This window comes from Triturus cristatus, chromosome 4_1 (genome assembly GCF_964204655.1).
Source record: "Triturus cristatus chromosome 4_1, aTriCri1.1, whole genome shotgun sequence".
NCBI lineage: Eukaryota > Metazoa > Chordata > Amphibia > Caudata > Salamandridae > Triturus > Triturus cristatus.
Window position 1 is genome coordinate 1143821185 of NC_140585.1, and position 18289 is coordinate 1143839473.

Below are 18289 nucleotides of genomic sequence, written 5' to 3' on the forward strand. Positions count from 1 at the left end.
ATTGTAACTTTGGACGTAGCTGCTTGCGCTCCATGTATTCCACAGCCTAGAATTCCTTCTCTGGGATCTTTATTTACGCTTTCAAGTGTTTTAAAATATCCTGTAATAGTTGGTTGGCTAGCCTCATTACAAGTTTTTGAATATTGAGCGTCTTCCGGAGAAGTTTATTATAGTGCTGATAAATTATGTTTGTTTCTCCTGTTGAGGTACTTAGACTTCTTTGCAGTATTCCCTCCCCATTCTTTCTCCGCCACTTTAATTAAGGTTGGTGCAGTGTCCCACGCAGCTGACCTGACCTATCTGTATTTACTCGAAGGCCAGAGGATCTATAATCTGCGAGATTATCCAACCAGACCAGTAAGGCTGAGATTGAGGGGCTTGAGGGAGCCTCCTCTGCTTCCTTAACTTTAGACTCTCCTATCCCTCCTCCCTCCTCCTTTCTCCTCCTCACCTTCAGTATGCTGTTTACAAACGAGCTGCTGATGCGTTGCATCAGCCCCTTCACACTCCTCCAGGGGCTTAAATGGCTTCGGTAGCTTAGTGTGTAGTTTGATTGAGTTACATTTGTTGACAGTAACTCATCTGCAAACTTTCTCCCAATAATAGGGAATTGGAGATTCTTAAATCTGACATGCTTTTCCATGGCATCATCGACCACTCTGCCTCATCCACTGTGACCACTAGCCACACGGATGAACCCCCATTGAGTGGGAGCCACTAGAAGGCCGCAAACCGCCCCCAACCTAGTCGGGCCATCTTCGCAGCCTGTTTGTGGCCCGCGCTCCGCTACCCGCTAATGCACTCGGTAGGTGTTTCTTTTTATCTGGCAGATAAAAGATCTCCGAGTTCCCAAGCGGAAAGGTGGCTGTTTGTGGTTAATGCGAGGGGAAAAAAAGCGTTACAACGGTGGAAGACCGCCAACGCCGCCGTGCACAGCCCCCCACGGACCTCAGGATCTCAAGAATCCCAACAGGTGAGTTCTGAGGAAGTTTCTGGTAATCTGTGACGGGGGGGGGGGGGGGGGGAGGGGAGTCCCAGCAGAGCCGAGCGAGTCAGGCGAGAACAAAGAGGCACAGATAAAAACGACCGCCGAGCTCGCCGCTCACAAGCATCACCGCCCCTTGTAGCGTCATGGCTGTTGCTGTTAAGTTTGATGTGTAACCTTGCCGTGCTGGAGGATTACTACTTCTATGTCATTGACTAAGTCAAAAGGTAAAATCTTTAACCATGATGACCTGCTTAGTGGGTCCGACCTGTGCTCCATCACATTCAGCCTGAAATTGCACCTAAGGTGTGAATAATAACATCTGGTTGGTGTTTTTTCTTTTGGAGTTTCTGCCTTAAGTCTTTAAAAATATATATTTCCAGTTTCCATTTTTGTAGTTGTGGTGTCATATTGCCCCTTAAAGTTTTCTCTATTCTTAGAAAGTGGTTGTGTGACTTTTTACTCTGGTGTTCTTTGAACTTTTCACTTTTTTACTACTACTTAATACTTTACATTTTTTTTTTTTTTTTTTACATTAAGCCAGTCTCCTTTGTTCTATAGCTACCAAGGGGTTGATCCCAGAATTAAATTATTGAAACTGTGTTTTAGTCTGACAAGTTTGTGTCCTTATTCCTTGTGGTGCACTCGCATTCTTCCCAATTAATAACCATTTATTTTTTTTACATTAAGCACATATTGTATTCCTTTACATAGAAGCAAAGCTGGATGTGCCTGCTTAAAAGAAGTCACAACCTCGAGCTTCTTCACACACTAAAGGAGCAATGGGTCAGACATCCGGTCAGCCACTCCCTGCAAAACCAAGGGAATGAAGAAATACGTTTATAGAAGCCACGCAAGCCGATTATTAAAACATTTTTTTTTTTTTTAAATCGTTCTCAATTTCAGTTTCCTAAATATGGATATGACGACTGTATAGCTAATGATACTCTAGTCAATTGCTCTATCAATGACAAGGAACAAAGTTGGGATGATGGCAATCGTGGTGCACCTGTACCTAGGTAGCCCTCAGATGTATCTAGTTTGTTACATTAGAAAAGTTAGCACTATTTCAATTAACTATACAAGGCATATATCATAAAATCCCTCCAGCAGGGTCTTTGCTGGTGAGACTACCTCCACTAGTTATGACATTGCAGCCTCCTTCGCTTAAAACAGTTGTACTACCACCACAGCCTCCATCCCCTCTGATCTTACTACAAAAGGAAGTTACAGCTCTCCTAGCCAAGGAGGCTAATAGAGCGGGTTCTGATATCAGAAGTAGACCGTGGTTGTTATTCCTGCTACGTTCTGATACCCAAATAAGGACTAAGGTCTTCAACCTATTCTAGACCTCCAAACCGCCACTCTTCCTCAATAAGGAGCAATTCAGGATGCTCACTTAGGCTCCGATCTTGTCTGCCCTAGACCAAGGAGACTGGCTGGTAGCGTTGGACTTGCAGGATGCGTATTTTCGCACCCCCATCCTGCCTGCCCACAGGTGTTACCTGCAGTTCAAGGTAGGCCATGAGCACTTTCAGTACACCGTGCTACCCTTTGGCCTTACTAGCATCCCTTGGGTGTTCACCAAGGTGATGGAGGTTGCCACAGCTTAACTGCGCAGTTTATAAGTTTCAGCCTTCCCCTGCCTCGAGGACTGGCTGTTGAAGGCTGGCCCGCCCCAGACTGTTGTCTCCTACCTCCAGACTATGGCGGACCTCCTGCATTTGCTGGGGTTCACTATAAATGGGCCGAAGTCGCACCTGACTCTTTCTCAAATGCTCCCTAATCTGCGCTGTTGTGGACACAGTACAGTTTCGGGATTATCATCCCGAGCAGCGAGTCCAGGATTTTCAGGTTATGATACCGATGTTTTGGCCTCTATCCTGGATTTTTGGTTAGAATGATTCTGAGGCTGATGGGGATCATAGCCTCCTGCAGGTTGTCTGAATGCCAGGGCGGACTAACTCAGCTGTCGATGCCTAACGGTTCACGATTGGTATCTCCATTTGGAGGGGGCACAAGGGCTCTTTAGTCAGTGGGGATAGCCTTGGTTAGATCGGTTCGCCTGTGTCAAGAACGAGCAATGTCAGCAGTGTTGCACGTTGGAGTTTCCAAGGCGGCTATTGCTTGGAGACTCCTTTCGTCGTGAGTGGAGCTCAGGTCTCCTGTATGCTTTTCTGTCCATAACGCCTCTACCCAGAGTTCTCACGAAGATCAAGAATGACCGGGCACAAGTCATTCTTGTGGCTCCGGACTGGGCACAGAGTTCAGCATCCCGATCTTCTTTTTTTTTTTAAATGAGTATTGATCTTCCAATCATGCTGACCCTTCAGAAATATCTTCATTTGCAGTAGCAGAGGAGGGTGCTCCACCCAAACCTGTCAACTCTCTGCCTCCTTGCGTTGAGATTGAGCGGTGACAATTGATAGCTTTTCACCTTCCTCCTGAAGTCTGTAAAGTTACTTTGGCAGCCAGGCGTTCTTCCACCATAACGGTATATGCCTGCCGTTGGCAGAAAGGTTTTAAATATTGTACAGAAGTCTATTGACCCTCTTTCTGATATTCTTTTCTTCTTTCTTACCCTTGCCCTGCAGGGCTCTGACTGGGTTCTTTCAAGGGTTATCTCTCTTTCCGCTTTCCTCCGGCTGCCTGACCAACCTTCTTTATTTAAGCCCCCTATTGTACAAATGCCTCAGTGGGATCTGAACTTGGTTCTCACTTATCTCATATGTGCTCCCTCTGAGCCGCTATAAAATTGTCCCCTCTGGCTGCTTACCATCAAGATATCTTTTCTAGTGGCAATAACCTCTGCCAGGAGGGTGAGTGAGCTGCAAGCTTTATCATCCAAGCATCCCTATATTAATGTATTCCCGGGCAAGGTGGTGCTTCGCACCAGGGCCTCTTTCCTACCTAATGTGGTGACCCCATTCCATTTGAGACAATCGGTCACCCTGCCCACCTTCTATGCTCCGCCACATTCCTCTAAAGAGGAGGAGCAACTCCACCATCTGGACCCAAAAAGAGCATTGTCCTTCTACTGTGACGGCACAAAAGAGTTCCAGGGGGGCGACCAACTCTTCGTGGGCTATGTAGCATCTAAAAAAGGTTGAGCAGTTCAGAAATGGACCATTTCGCGATGGGTTGTTCTCTATATCAAGGTGCTACACCCTGGCTATAAAGCAGCGGCCTGAGGGCTTACAAGCCCATTCAACCAGAGGAAAAGCTGTCACCAAGGCATTAGCTTGTGGTGGTCCAGTCCTGGACCTCTGCCAGGCAGCAAAGTGGGCATCCCTGCATACATTTGCCAAAAACTACTGACTGGACAGTCTGGTCCGCAGGGATGGGCTTTCGGACGTTTAGTCCTGCAGGACTTTTTAGTATAGTCAGTTTGTCCACAGACCACTGCCAGTATGGTATGGCTTGGTTATCTATTCAAAGGTAAGGAATCTGCAGCTCCCCATATGCGAGACTTATACGTGGATGGTGCTTTTGTGTCCGATGCCAACACCAGTTACATACAGAACAAAACACCCTTATTTATATTTCTTTTTCATAGACTTAAAAAAGCACTGAAGGCCCACTTTTCTATGTTCCCTGCAGAACCTCCTACACTGCAGGCACTGCATACGTTGCTCCTCAACCCCACACAACATAAGCTCATCACTAAATAGTATCAAGCTGCCCGGGCTGAAAAACTTGCATCCCCTGATAGGAGCTTGGAGAGATGGAATACATACCTATCCCCACAGCTTACACAGTCTGATTGGGAGTACTGCTGTCAACTGACAGGCGCCCTGACCTCCAACGGGAACCTCCATATAATTCACTTTAAATATCTACACCAGGCTTACCACACTCCCCAGAAACAAATATGGACTGCGAGACACTGATGCATGTAAACGTTATAGAACACCAGAGGCCGACTTTTGGTACTTGGCCTGGACATGTCGGGGGGGGGTTGCCACATTTTGGGCAGATGTGAAATATAAACTATCAAGTGTGGTCAATGTGACTCTGCAATGCACTCCACATGTATGTTTACTGGGGTTGGTACCTTTTTTAAAAGGTGTGAGAGGCAAATTTGTGAAAGTAGCTTTACTTTTTGCAAAACGCCGAGTGGCAATGTCGTGGGACAGCAATGTAAAACCCCAGAGCGCCCTTTGGCTTCAAGATTTAACTTATTGTCGTGATAATCTGGTGCTATATGCGAAGGACCTGCCTTCTAATTCTAGACCCTGTGATATTTGGGAGCCCCTGTTACAATGCTTGCGTTCTATGGAACAGAGCGAGTCCCCCGAACCAACGACACAGTGACCACGTTTTTTTTCTTCTGTATTTAATGTATGACTGATCTTTAAGCCGTAATATCTACATTATCACCGATCACATGTATATGTGAGTTAATTTGTTGTTTTGCTCAATAAGATGTATGATGCTATGTTTGTACATTGTATACGATTCTCTAGAAACTTAATAAACAAAATAAAAAAGGAATCTGCAGCTAGAAGTCTCTATCAGATGAGCAAGTTGCATACCTTTGGTAACCCGTAATCTGGTAGGGACAGTATCTGGCTACAGATTCCTTAGAGACCCACCCATGCCTCCCCTCTTTGCAGAGACATGGCTTGGGTTGTTCCCCTTCCGGAGCCCTAGTTTGGACACACTAGTCAGTTCACTTCATCGCTCTGCGTTCCTGGCGTGGAAATTGGGGAAAAGAAACTGACGTCTGTGCGCCTGGGTGGCGCCTATATAGTTAACCGGCATCACGGCGCCAATGACCCAGACTCACGGAACCAAACTAAGCCGGCAGATGGCACGCAGGGCTACTGCTCACGCAAAAGTTTTCGGATCCAGTCACACAACTGGGAAATTTAAAGGTAAGGAATCTATAGCTAGATATTGTCTACCAGATAATGCATTACCGAAGGCAAGTAATTGTTCAACATTGCTTTACTTAATCTGGAGCAGTTTAATAAAACGTTTTTGCTTGCTGGTCTCAAACCGTTCCTTATGCTTTAATTTTTGTCTCCTACCTACAGTCTGTCATGTCATTAAACAAGGCCGATGCACCTTAGTGACGACTTTGCAGATGTTTAAAATTCTGGCCCTGAATGCACTCATCCTTGCCTACAGTCAGAGTGTGCTTTATCTGGAAGGTGTGAAGTTCAGTGATTTCCAAGCAACTCTTCAAGGACTCTTACTGGCGGGATGCTTTCTTTTCATCTCAAGGTCCAAGGTAGAGTAAATATTTGACTGTTGAAGAACTGCACCAATAGATCCGATTTGTTAATGCTATTTGGCAAAGTTTTCACTTTTGTATTTTATTTACTAGCCTTACTCAGACACCTACTTTTTTTACATTACCATGGATAGATCCCCTTTTTAGGTCTCGCGCCTAGAGTTGCAGTGCTCAGCACTGCTCGCGCAGCGCGAGACCTCTTGTACGGGGTTTGAAAACGGCCCTAGGAATCTCACACGCTCGTGCGTGTGCTTTTCCTTTTGGGCCACGCTATTGGTCTTTGCGTGCATCTTTTTATCAAAGACAGCACGCAATTGGCCAAAGGCGGGCGCATTGCTCAGCCCATGGCCTATTGGTGTCTATTACGCGCACCGCTGCCATGTGGTTTCAATTATCGTGCCCAGACACGGGCGCGATAATTGAAACCACGTTTCTCTGTGGCGTGCACGCGCACACCACTCGTTCGAAATTGACAGCTTGTTCTGTTTCCGACTTCCAACCACGAGTGCGAGTCAGAAGAAGCTTTGTGATGAAGCAGGTCAAGCAACTGCCCTGTTTGAATTTCTTTGTTATTCACAGCGCATAGATGCGACACATGGCAGTATGTATTAAGCTCTCTATATGTTTGTATGATTTGAAAAAAATACTTTTCTCTTTTTATCTGCCACTGAGACCACATCCAAAACAATTTTTTCTAACAAATGTGACTTTGAAAATAATGTAACTCAGTCGGTTGTGCGCCTGCCGCAGAGGTCTGTGTGCGATAATAAAATCGCCTTTTCAACCCACTCGGCCTTCGCTCCTACAAGATGAAACACTAGTCGCTTGACTTTTATAAAAGCGTATGGCGTAAGCTCTAGAAGGACACTTCGGTAGGTGAGGTTCGCTGTATATCAGGCGATGTTACTATGTGACAGAGTTATGCGGTACAGGATTGTCACCTACGTCACCGCATCAGGGTGCAGTGTTTCCAGTCCTGGGCTCATATGTTACACATCATTCTTATCAGATGTGTGAGTCCGCGTGACTCAATGGAAGGGAACCATGGCAACTCCCCGAACACATGTTATTAATGGCATTTGTTTGTTGTGCTTGTACCATTAGTCTGGTATCATGGCGCTTTGTTGATACAAGCTCCTCATTGGCTGTAAGCTGGAGCGCCTAGCGTGCTAACTGGAAGAAGCAAGCAAAGCAGATAACAAGGCCTGGCAAAGCCAATAGGACTCGCTTTGAGTCCCAGAGGCCCTGCTAACGTCAGTACAGCATCGAAATAGCCGCAAGCAGCAAAAACAAGCATTTGCAATGCAATCGGTCCCGTTTAATGTTGGAATTTTGTCACCCCGGACGGTTGTCTGCTGCAAATCCCCAGCAGGTTCATTCAACGCCGGGTGCATCGTTTCTTTCACGTAGCTGTTGACTTTTAAGGTCGACAACTGATCTAGCTGGACGTGGCTGCGCAGCAGGTCCACACCAGACCCCTTCCCTGTTGAAAAGACAGTTTGTTTCACGTAGTTGCTGACCTCCAGCCGTGTGATCTTGCCCCGCAGGCGTCCATCAGACCCTTTAAATGTGGATAGCATGTCTGGCGGGAGCTGGTTGTAGGGTGAGGGGTCGCATTTTAGTTCTTCCAATCTGGACAACTTCTGGTGCAGACCCCCCTTGGCCCCCTGCAGCACTGCGGAGATCGCCTGCAGGCTTGAGCTCTTGGGGTTCGGGTGTGCCCCAGATAAGTGCGATCGTGACCACCAGTGCCAGCTCACCATGCCATCATTGCCAGCTTCTTACAGTGCACCAGTTCCACTCACTGCCCTCAATCATGTGAATTCTGTAGCTGTCCAAGTAGTCCTTTGCTTCTTTTCTGAGCTTGCGGCCATTGTACTATTTGTGATTTTCTTTTTAAGTGAAAGTCTCTCCCTGTTTCTCTTTCTCCATGCTCTTCCTGCCCCCTCCCTCCCTCGCTTTCTCTCTCTCTCTCTCTCGGTCTCCCCTCTTCCTCTCTCTCGCTACCTCTCCCCCTCCTCCGCTCTCACTCTCCCCCCTCCCAACTTTTGTCCCCCTCCCTCTTTCTCTCTCCCTCACTCCCCTCTTCCTCTCCCTTACCCTCTATCCCTCTTACTTTCTCTCTCCCCCCCTCCCTCCCATACTTCCTCCCCCTCTCTCCCCCTCTTCCTCTTTCTCCCTCACCCTCTCCTCAAGACAAGGCAACAGTCTCAAAAGCATTTGCAATGCAATAGGTCTCGCTTTACTGAAACGTTCAGCTATTGCATTGCTATTAATAATGCAACGCCAAGTAATGCGAGACCTATTGCATTGCAAATGCTTGTTCTGTGTAGCACTGCGCATTGAATTTGCATTTATCCACTGATCTCCAAAGATCATGTTCTACTGCAGAGAAAAAACAGAACAGCGGCAGTGTTGAGCTGTGCAGTGAAATGTTGCCTGTTTAAAATAAAAAATAATAATTAAATAAATAAACTGAAAAGGAGAAACCAAAAATGAGTCACTGTTGTATTCTAATCTCTTCCATACTAGCACTCTCAAAAGTTGTTTTTTTGTGGACACTGCATATATGTGTGTAGATAAACAAATGTAGAAAAAGTTTAGGCAGCTCTTTATTTACAACATATAAAATGTATCATAACATAACTGAGAGCACATGATGCTATGACCGGAGAAACAAGATCATGCATATCAAAATGAATGCATTTGTTATTTTTAAAAAAACAATTATATTCAATTTGTGTTAAATGAATAAATTGGGATCCCTCATCCACCCTTATTTGGCACTCAGATGACTACACACTGGGGGCGCCCCACTGCTGTTGACGCACCATCCCTAAGACATCGGGGACAGTTCCCGTCTCTTGTTATCGCTCCCTTCTGATTTCCTGCCAGGTAGATGCCCCCTGCTACTCTTACAATACTCACCTTGAACGTGCGGGGACTCAACCCCGTTCAACGCAAGGCGGTCCTGTCCTACCTTGAGAATACCAAAGCTGACATATGCCTCTTACAGAAGACGCATCTCTTGTCGAAAGACTGCCACTGTCTAAAATCCTGCATGTTTGCGATTCAGATGTTCTCCTCAGGCCCTGCCAAATCTGCTGGCGTGGCCATCTTAGTCTCCCGCACGTTTCAGGGGAAGGTCCTTCAGAAGGAGGCCGAAATTAAGGGGCTGCTCCTCACCTACCGCTTTACCCTGGGTGGCCTGACTTTTACCATCCGGTCAGTATATGCTCCTAATTAGGGACAGGAGAAGTTTTTACATGAAGTGCTCACAGAGTCTACAGCGACGGCGGAGCGCAGGATCTTGCTGGGGGTGACTTGAACTTGGTCTTTAATATTATGGACAGATCATGCCAGCGTACTAGTCAGACGGGCGCAGTTTCTGCCACAGGCTTAGCGCGTCTGCAGGACTTAGGCTTCAAAGACCTCAGGTGCTGCTTCCATCCCCAGAATCGCGAATACTCCTATTACTCTAGTGCACATAAAGCGTACGCTAGGCTTGATTATCTTTTAGGTTCATCGCCAAAGCACGCGCTCGCAACTGGCGTAGAGATAGGTGTTGCCTCTCTATCTGACCATGCCCCAGTAACTGCTACCTTTACGCTTCCTCCTTTTCAGCGACCTACTAGGCAGTGGCGTCTTTGCCACACTCTCGCAGCTGTCGTCGGACAGATCCAGCGTGCCATTAAGGACTACCTCTCACACAACGCTAATCAAGATGCCTCTCTCTCTACACAGTGGGCAGCACTTAAAGCGGTCATACACAGTGAATTTGTGGCCATTTCTACAGCTGATAATGTGGAGCGTAAGAGACGATCTCATCCGAGAACGAGGGAGTTGGAGCAGATGCACCAGAGAACAGGGGCGCCTAGAGTGTGGCGTCAGCTGAGGGCAATGCGACCGCAACTTGCGGCACTAGACCAGGACAGGGCTGAATACGCAGCTCTCCGGTTGCAACGCTCTTATTATACTGGAGGGGATAGGTGCGGTCGACTCCTCGCCCATAAACTTCGGGAGGCCAGGCAGAGACCGGGGGTCCCGGAGATTCGTCAAGGGGACGGTAGGAGAGTTACGGAGGATTCCAAAATCGCTGAGGCCTTCCGAGATTTTTATGCCCAACTATATACAAGCCTATCACTGAAAAATGCTGACAGCGCCGACTACCTTGCAGAGACCCATTTACCCACCCTGCCCAAAGCTCAGGCAGTTCATTTGGAGAGAGAAATATAAATACAAGATATCTCGCGCCTTAAACCAGCTAAGCCCCGGGGCCTGATGGCTGCTCTGCTGCTTTTTATAAAACATTTTGTGCGCTGGTGGCTCCTACCCTGACAAGCCTCTTTAACTCCTTTGGCAATGCAGGGGCAATTCCGAAAGAAATGCTCGAAGTCTCCATAGTGGTCATCCCGAAACTGGGAAGAGACAAGACCGCTTGTGGAGCTTACCGTCCTATATCTGTCCTTAACATTGATATTAAACTATACACGTCGGCCCGCCTCCCTATAAGTTGAGGTACTAGACAGGGATGCCCCCTCTCGCCCCTTCTTTTTGCGCTCTATATGGGGCCTCTAGCCCAGAGTTTCCAGCATAACCCGGCAATAACAGGGATCAAATTCAGGGGGGATACCCACACAATTAGTCTATATGCCAATGACGTCCTGATTTCACTATCAAATTCGATTCCTGTGCTAAGCGCCTGTTTTCTGGAACTAGACGCTTTTGCGCAGGCGTCTGGGTTCAAGGTTAATATGGACTAGTCAGTAGCGCTCGACCTTTCCCTGTCACCCCCCACCGAGCATATCTGCAAGAGCAACACCTTATCCAGTGGGCGTCAGCCACAGTTACCTATCTAGGGATCCAGTTAACTCCCTCTATCCCGGCCATAGCCACCGTTAATTATACTCTGCTGCGATCGAGAATTTGCAGGGCACTGGGTCAATGGAAACATTACCCGCTCTCCGGGCTCGGCAAGGTGGTAGCCACTAAAAGGACTATACTGCCCCAGATCCTATATCTGTTCCAGACTCTGCCCCTCTGCCCTCCCCCAGGTTGGATCCAGCAAACCCAATCCGACCTCGCGCAGTTCATTTGGAACGGCCGCGGATGAAGCATGCTCTAGTGGTCCTCCCACCGGAGGAAGGCGGCCTTGGGGTCACCGACCTCCAACTATATTTCCAAGCGACACAACTACGCCACCTGGTTGAATTTATTCGACTGGAATCTTCCTTCGGAGGGCGCACAGACTGCCCAATCTTTATGCGTCCCACATTACGAGTCACCTTAGTGCGATCCCCGGCCTCTAACATTAAACATAACCTGACCACTTTCCCCTCCCGCTCACCCCGCTATTCGATAACCCCGAATTTCAGCCAGGCATGAGTGAAGCTGCTTTTAAACGATGGCGATCCTCGGAGTGCCGATCCCTGGGCCTTCTTTTTGATGTTGACGGGATCATTCCGTTCCAGCGGGTCAGATCAGAATACAGGATCCTTGAATCTGAACGACTAAGATACCTCCAAATTCGACACTGGGCACTACACCCTCAAATTAAGCCATACACTCAGACACCTCTCTACATACGAGAAATGGCATTTTACTCGCACATCAGATAAAAAAACTCATCTCTGATCTGTATAAAATGCTGCTAGCCAGAAACACACGTATGTGCAGCGCCAGTGAGACCCGGGCAGTTCACTTAGCAACAAGGAATGGGAGGGGGAGGGGGGTGTATTACAGGACCCGACACTCTGCCTACCACACGGGATTGACCAAAACACGAACCAAACTGGCTATCTATTGGTACTACACCCCGGAGCGTCTCCACCTCAATAATAAGAAGTTTCATTTCATGTTAAGACATTCTATTCATATGCTCTGATTTCTTGGCTCTAGTACTTCAGCCTCTTTGGGCCTAAGATGCCCTTGCTATGCCATATATCTTGAGATGCCAGACATACTGTTTGTTGCTAAATTTCAATTAAAAAGATTTAATCCATAAAAATGAATAAATGACTTGAAGAATTTTCATCAAAACATTGCTTATCATATGCATATGCATATAAAATAGTAGTTGCCTAAGAATTTTGTTTACGTTTGTTTACATGATCCCTGCCTTAGGAACTAATTGTTAGCAGGGTAACCCCTTTATATATGCGTATCTGTGTGCAGGTATACAGTGTCTGTAGCACAAACCTTCCCAAAAAGCAGAAGAGCAGTGTACATGGTCAGAAAGTCAACAAGTAAAAGAGGAAGCATGGTTAATGCATTGTGGAGCAGCATTGGGGAGGTGCTGATGGATATGGGGATGTTGTTCCATGGTGCGTGGAGGGAAAGGGCCTTTTGCCTTGTTTTTTTAGTCGTCTTAATTTGTACCCTAAATGTGAATGTGCATAGAACTAGCAGTGACTTTAAGCTTGTTTACAAGAAATAGGGGGCTGGGGTGCTGGTCATGCTGGTTTTGAAGAGGTGTGTGGCTGGCATGGGGAGCCAATGTAATTCCATCCAGATTGGGGAGATGTGATCATATTTCTTAAAGCCCTGGATGAGATGTGCTGTGGTGTGTAGGATGAACATAAGGGATGCCAGTTTGGGGTCTCGTAGTCCAAGGAGTAGAGCATTACCACCATCCAGATGCAAGAGTGCAAGGGCTTGAACAGCAGTTCAGGAGTTGCTTTCTGGAAGAAAATGTTCTCTTTCTTTAAAAGAAAGAACCGGTACCTGTCTGTGTTTTTTTGGGGCAAAGTGCACTTTGGTTTCCAGGGTAAATCCAAGTGATTTGGCATTGGTGAAAGTTGGGGTTTGAAGCCATCTAGGTTCATGTCATTGAGCACTAAGAAGGTTTGCACTGTATCTGTGTTCTTTACAAATAACAGAAATTCTGTGTTGGTTGGGTTGAGCTTCAGACAGGTAGACACTGGACATAGAGGAGTGAATGATGTGCAAGCAGTGTTTGAGGCGTTGGGTGTTTTGAAGTAAAGTTGTGCATCATCAGCATATTCGTGAATCTTGATGCTGTTATCAGAGCCCCAAGCAACTCCATGCAATGGCTGAAGATGACAGGAGACCTTTTATAACCCTTGGGGAATCCACAGGTGATAGATTTTTTTTATCACGTTTTATTCATGTTAGATCCTCAAAGCAGCAAACACCTTCCTGATATTCCAGTAGTATGGTGAGCATACACCTGTGGCATTTGGTGCAACCCCTGGGATTTGTACTTAATTAAATTAAGATTTTAGATTTTTCCTTCGTTCACAAGTCGAACTGTATCCAGTAATTTTCCTTTTAAAGTGTTGAATTTTCCACATAGGGACAAAGTATACTGAAGGTGCTTTTATGATGTGCAGCTTCTAAAGTGTTTCTCTCAAAGGATCTCAATTGATGATCATAATCACTAAATAGTCCTGCCCACCTGCAGGGATCCCAGAGCACTTCTTCCAAAGTCACATTTTGTGAAGTATCTTCTCTTACTTTGGAAAGACCAGGAGGAAATTTGACAACATTGTATATTTTCTTGCAGCCTTAAGGCAGGCTATATTGCAAATTCCATAAATTTACCTCAAAAGATGGAAGAAAAAAACTATACAGCCTTTAAAAGTCACTAAATATATGAAAAGTGACATTTTAAAAACCTCTTTCATAAACCCTTTTTATTCTCTTTTAAAGTAAAGGATAGCAAAATGTAACTATATAGGCTGCAGTAATGTGAGAGATACATTAGAACTCTTCACCTTTAGGGGATCTTTGATCTCTAGTGTCCCATCATGCCCTCTAGGTGGCATTTGACTAATTCTTTTTTAGGACTCGCGCCTAGCGATGCAGTGCGCAGCGAGAGTCCTTTTGTCCGGGGTTTCAAAACGGAGCCTGGAATCGCACACGCTTGTGCGTCTGCTTTTCCATTTGGCTTCCGCGATTGGCCTTTGCGTGCGTGTTTTTCACAAAGACAGCACGCAATAGTCCAAAGGCGGGCGCATTGCTCCGCGCATGGCCTATTGGTGTCTATTACGCGCACCAAAGGCCATGTGGGTTCAATTATTGTGCCCAGACACGGGCACGATAATGGAAAACACATGTTTCGCTGTGGCGAGCCCACGCTCCACTCGTGGGTGTGGGTTTTTTTTTTTTTGTTTTTTTTTTTTACACAATAGCGATCGCTTTCGCGATCGCTTTCAGTGCTGCTTGTCATGAGTTTCTTTGTTCTGGATCTTTTACAACCATATATTTCAATAAAACGCAGAAAAGGAGCAGAGCTTCCTTCGAACACCTAAACCAATGTAAGCTCTGCCATATTTTTACCTCATTAGAGCAGTGACGTGCATTTTATTGGACTGAATAGTTTCCTCTACTCTGCAAGCATCGCTCTTAAAGGGCTCTAGACTGCAGGCAAAAAACATTCCGAAATCATATCCAGACCCCGCTCTGGGATTTCACGTAAACTTCAATAATTTGCTTGCTAAAAACGTTGCCAAAATCGAAGGAAACTTTAAAGGTAAGTCTGAGGAACAAGAGTTGCAATTCAGCAACTTTGCAAAGCACATGTAAAAAATGTAAAACAAGAACATTTCTATTTTATGATGCCATGTAAACTATAATACTTTTTAGGGAGATTGTACAGTTTTTTTTACTATTTGGTAGCCTCCTGGGGGAACTAGGGTTCTCTTTTATAATCTGTTCTAATCGCTACTTTTCCTCACGTAACACTCCGCCCGGCATCCCCTGGCACAGCAAAGGACAGCTGTGATGTGAAGTGTGGACACCTCCCGCTGTTGCAGGAAAACTTAAACTCAAAGCAAATGAAGTCAGTGCTGTTTGAATAGTCCATTCCAGCTAGCACTGGGCAGTGAGTTCATATAAAAATGTCACTTAAAAATCCCATTTATGTGCACTTGCAATGCCCTTTGCTACGGGGAAATTTTTTTAAAAATTGTAGCGCTTTGACACATGACGCTCCTTGACTTGTCTCCATCCTTGATGTTGTTGACACTTTCCTCTCGTCTGCAGATCACATTACACATCGAGGGTGGAGAGGACCTGTCTGAGTTCTGCCAATTTTTGAACATTTACTATTGAACGTCACGGTAGACTAAACAAGCTTTTGCAATGCAATAGGTCTTGCATTACTGAAAGTTTGAGCTATTGGTTTTGCAAGTAATAAAGCAACACCAATAGCTCAAACTTTCAGTAATGCGAGACCTATTACATTGCAAATTCTTGTTTTTCTTCCTGCTAACAGGACCCTAGAGCACAAAGCTCTGCCTTTTACTGCTTTTTTTTTCTCAAATTCACTTCAAAAGTACTTTGAAAGTTCTACACTTAATGTCCCTAAGGGCAGGGAGTATTTGCTGAGTATTTTAGGTCAAGTGATATTTTTCTTTCTCTGCAAAGTGCCATCCCTTTTTGTGAAGTGCCCAGAATGTTGCCAAAAAATGGTAACAGCAGACCCAAACAGGATGTGTATCCTTTGTTTTTCCGATGGTGATGACTCCAAGAGAATGTTGTCACTGCGCACCTTGAGAGAGCATGAGAATATTAGCCTGCATGGCCAAGAGGAAGGGAGTAAATACAAGATTCCCTGCCTGGGGAGAATTCTGAGGGGAGAGAGAGAGGCTGCTCCCCCTCCTAGTACCTCCATGACCCTCTGAGGACTCCCAATGGGTGATCCAAAAAGACGATAAGGTGAGACACCACGTCCTCGTTCGACGTGGAGCACATTGACATCGAAAAGAGGAACTACACCTTCTTGCTTGCCGTCGAGGAGACAGTCTGCTTCGAGACACCATTCTTCTCCGAAGAAAATGACAGTGGAGTGGCTTTCGGGAAGGCAAGCACAGAGCTTCCCTTCAGAATCAAATTCTTAGAATTCCAAAGCCTTCCGGCCATGGAACACCTGACCTTCAGATTCCAGACGAATGAAATACAATCAGGGACACCCTTGCCCATCAACCACGAACCAGATTCTACAACTCCATCGTTAACTAAATCGCAATTTACTCCAAGGGCTACATATTCCTGGACTACCTCAACTTCCACCTTGATGACCACACTGACCCTAACTCCACCCACCTACGCGACAGCCTGGGCAACATCAGCCTCACCCAACTCGTCCACTATCCAACGCATATCGCAGGCCACACACTCGATCCCATCTTCACCTTCAGCAACAGAATCAAGTACAGCCACACAACAGACCTCACGTGGTCCGACCACTCCATTGTTCACTTTAACATCCCCACAAAACGAGCTTCCACTCCCACGCTGTCCGGTGTCCACGTTGTCCGGTGTCCACGTTGCAGCTGGAGCAGAATATCAGATTCTGAATGGACAGAAGCCCTGGCTACAAACTAGCCCTATCGCTCCAACAACTTGGACCAAAACGTCAGGAACTTCAACCACTGGCTCACAGACTGTGCCAACAGCATCGCCCCCATTAGCAACACGAAACACAAGAGATCCTCCACAAAACAAGACAGCTGGTACAACCAAGACCTCAGGAAATTCAAATGCCTCTGCAAACAACTCTAGAGGAAATGACGGACCAGCAGGGACGCCACAGACAGAAGCACCTTCAAAATTGTGCTCGACCGCTACCACCGACAACTACGGGAATCTAAGAAGAAAACGCACATCGAAACCGGCTTCAACAACAGCAAAGAACTCTTCAGCATTGTAAAGGAATTCTCCAACTCCCCTGACGGAAAAACATCACCCCCTCACAGGATCTCTGCCACAGCCTCGCAAACTACTTTCACAGCAAGATCACCAATATCTACAGAAATTTCAGCCGCCCCAATTCCCCTGTCCCCACAACTCTGGCCCGGTGGCTTCTTCAATAACTAACACACCTCCTCCACAACCTAAACAGGAATAATCCTGGTTCACCACCTCCACCACATCTTCAACCTTGGGATAACCAGATTCTGCCAAAAACTCACCACCCTAATCTAAGCCTCCCTGACCACAGCCACCTTCCCAGAAGACTGGGAGCATGCAGATGTCAACTCCCTGTTTAAAAAAAGAAACACCATTAGCAGACACCAACATATGCAACAGCTACAGACCCTGCTACCTTTCCCAGCCAAAGTCATCGAAAAGGCCATTAACCAGCAACTCGCAACCAATCTGGAACAAAACCACCTCCTGGACAACTCCCAATCCGGCTTCTATAGCAACCACAGCCCCAAAACCGCCTGGATCACAGCCACTGACGACATCCGGGCCCTCCTTGACCAGGGAGAGACATTGGCTCTAATTCTCCTGAACTTCTTTGCTGCCTTAGACACATTCTCCCACCTCGCGCTCATCGCCAGACTGCACGACATTGCTGTCCAACGAACTGCCTTCAGATGGATCAGCTTCTTCCTCAGCAGCAGAACTTAACCATTCTCCTCCACACCCAAAGAGATGTGTGAAGTCCCTCAAGGCTTATCACTCAGCCCCACCCTCTTCAACTCCCTACATGACCCCACTGGCTAGCGTGGTCAGGTCCCATTGACTCAATATAATCTACGCTGACGACTTGCAACTCGTTCTCTCCCAAGACTCCACCACCACCAGGACTAACTTCCACCAATGCATGACCAGCGTCACAAACTGGATGAGATACAACTGCCTGAAGCTTAACACGGACAAGACCGAAGTTCTGAATATCTGCAGCAAAAACTCCCAACCCCGACTTACCATGCCAGACACCGCTGCATCACCCTGGACAGTAAACTCTCCATGATATCTCAGGTCAACACTTTATCCTCCTCATGCATCTACATCCTGCGCATGGTACGCTATATTTTCTAGTGGCTTCCTCAAAACTCCAGAGGCACGATCACCCAGGCCCTGATCACCAACCGTCTGGACTATAGGAACGCTATCTACACAGGAATCATAAGCCACTTTCTCCAAAGTCTCTAAACTGTCCAGAACGCAGCAGCCAGGCTCTACCTCAATCTCCCTCGACAATCGCATATCCCTCCACACTTCGGAGAGCTCTATTGGCTCCCAGTTCAGAAGAGATGCCAGTTCAAGCTGCTCACCCACGCATTCAAGGCCCTGCACAACTCCAGAAC

The 18289-nt window shown here is 46.6% G+C and overlaps 1 protein-coding gene across 2 annotated transcripts in view; it reads left to right on the forward strand.

Annotated features, from left to right (window-relative positions):
• ATP13A1 (ATPase 13A1) overlaps nucleotides 1–18289 on the forward strand; it is a 412373-nt gene that overhangs the window by 340095 nt on the left and 53989 nt on the right. For both annotated transcript variants that reach the window (XM_085654252.1, XM_085654251.1), the window contains exon 22: nucleotides 6025–6221. In XM_085654252.1, the coding sequence (XP_085510378.1) occupies nucleotides 6025–6221 (197 nt within the window). The remainder of the gene's footprint in view (nucleotides 1–6024; nucleotides 6222–18289) is intronic.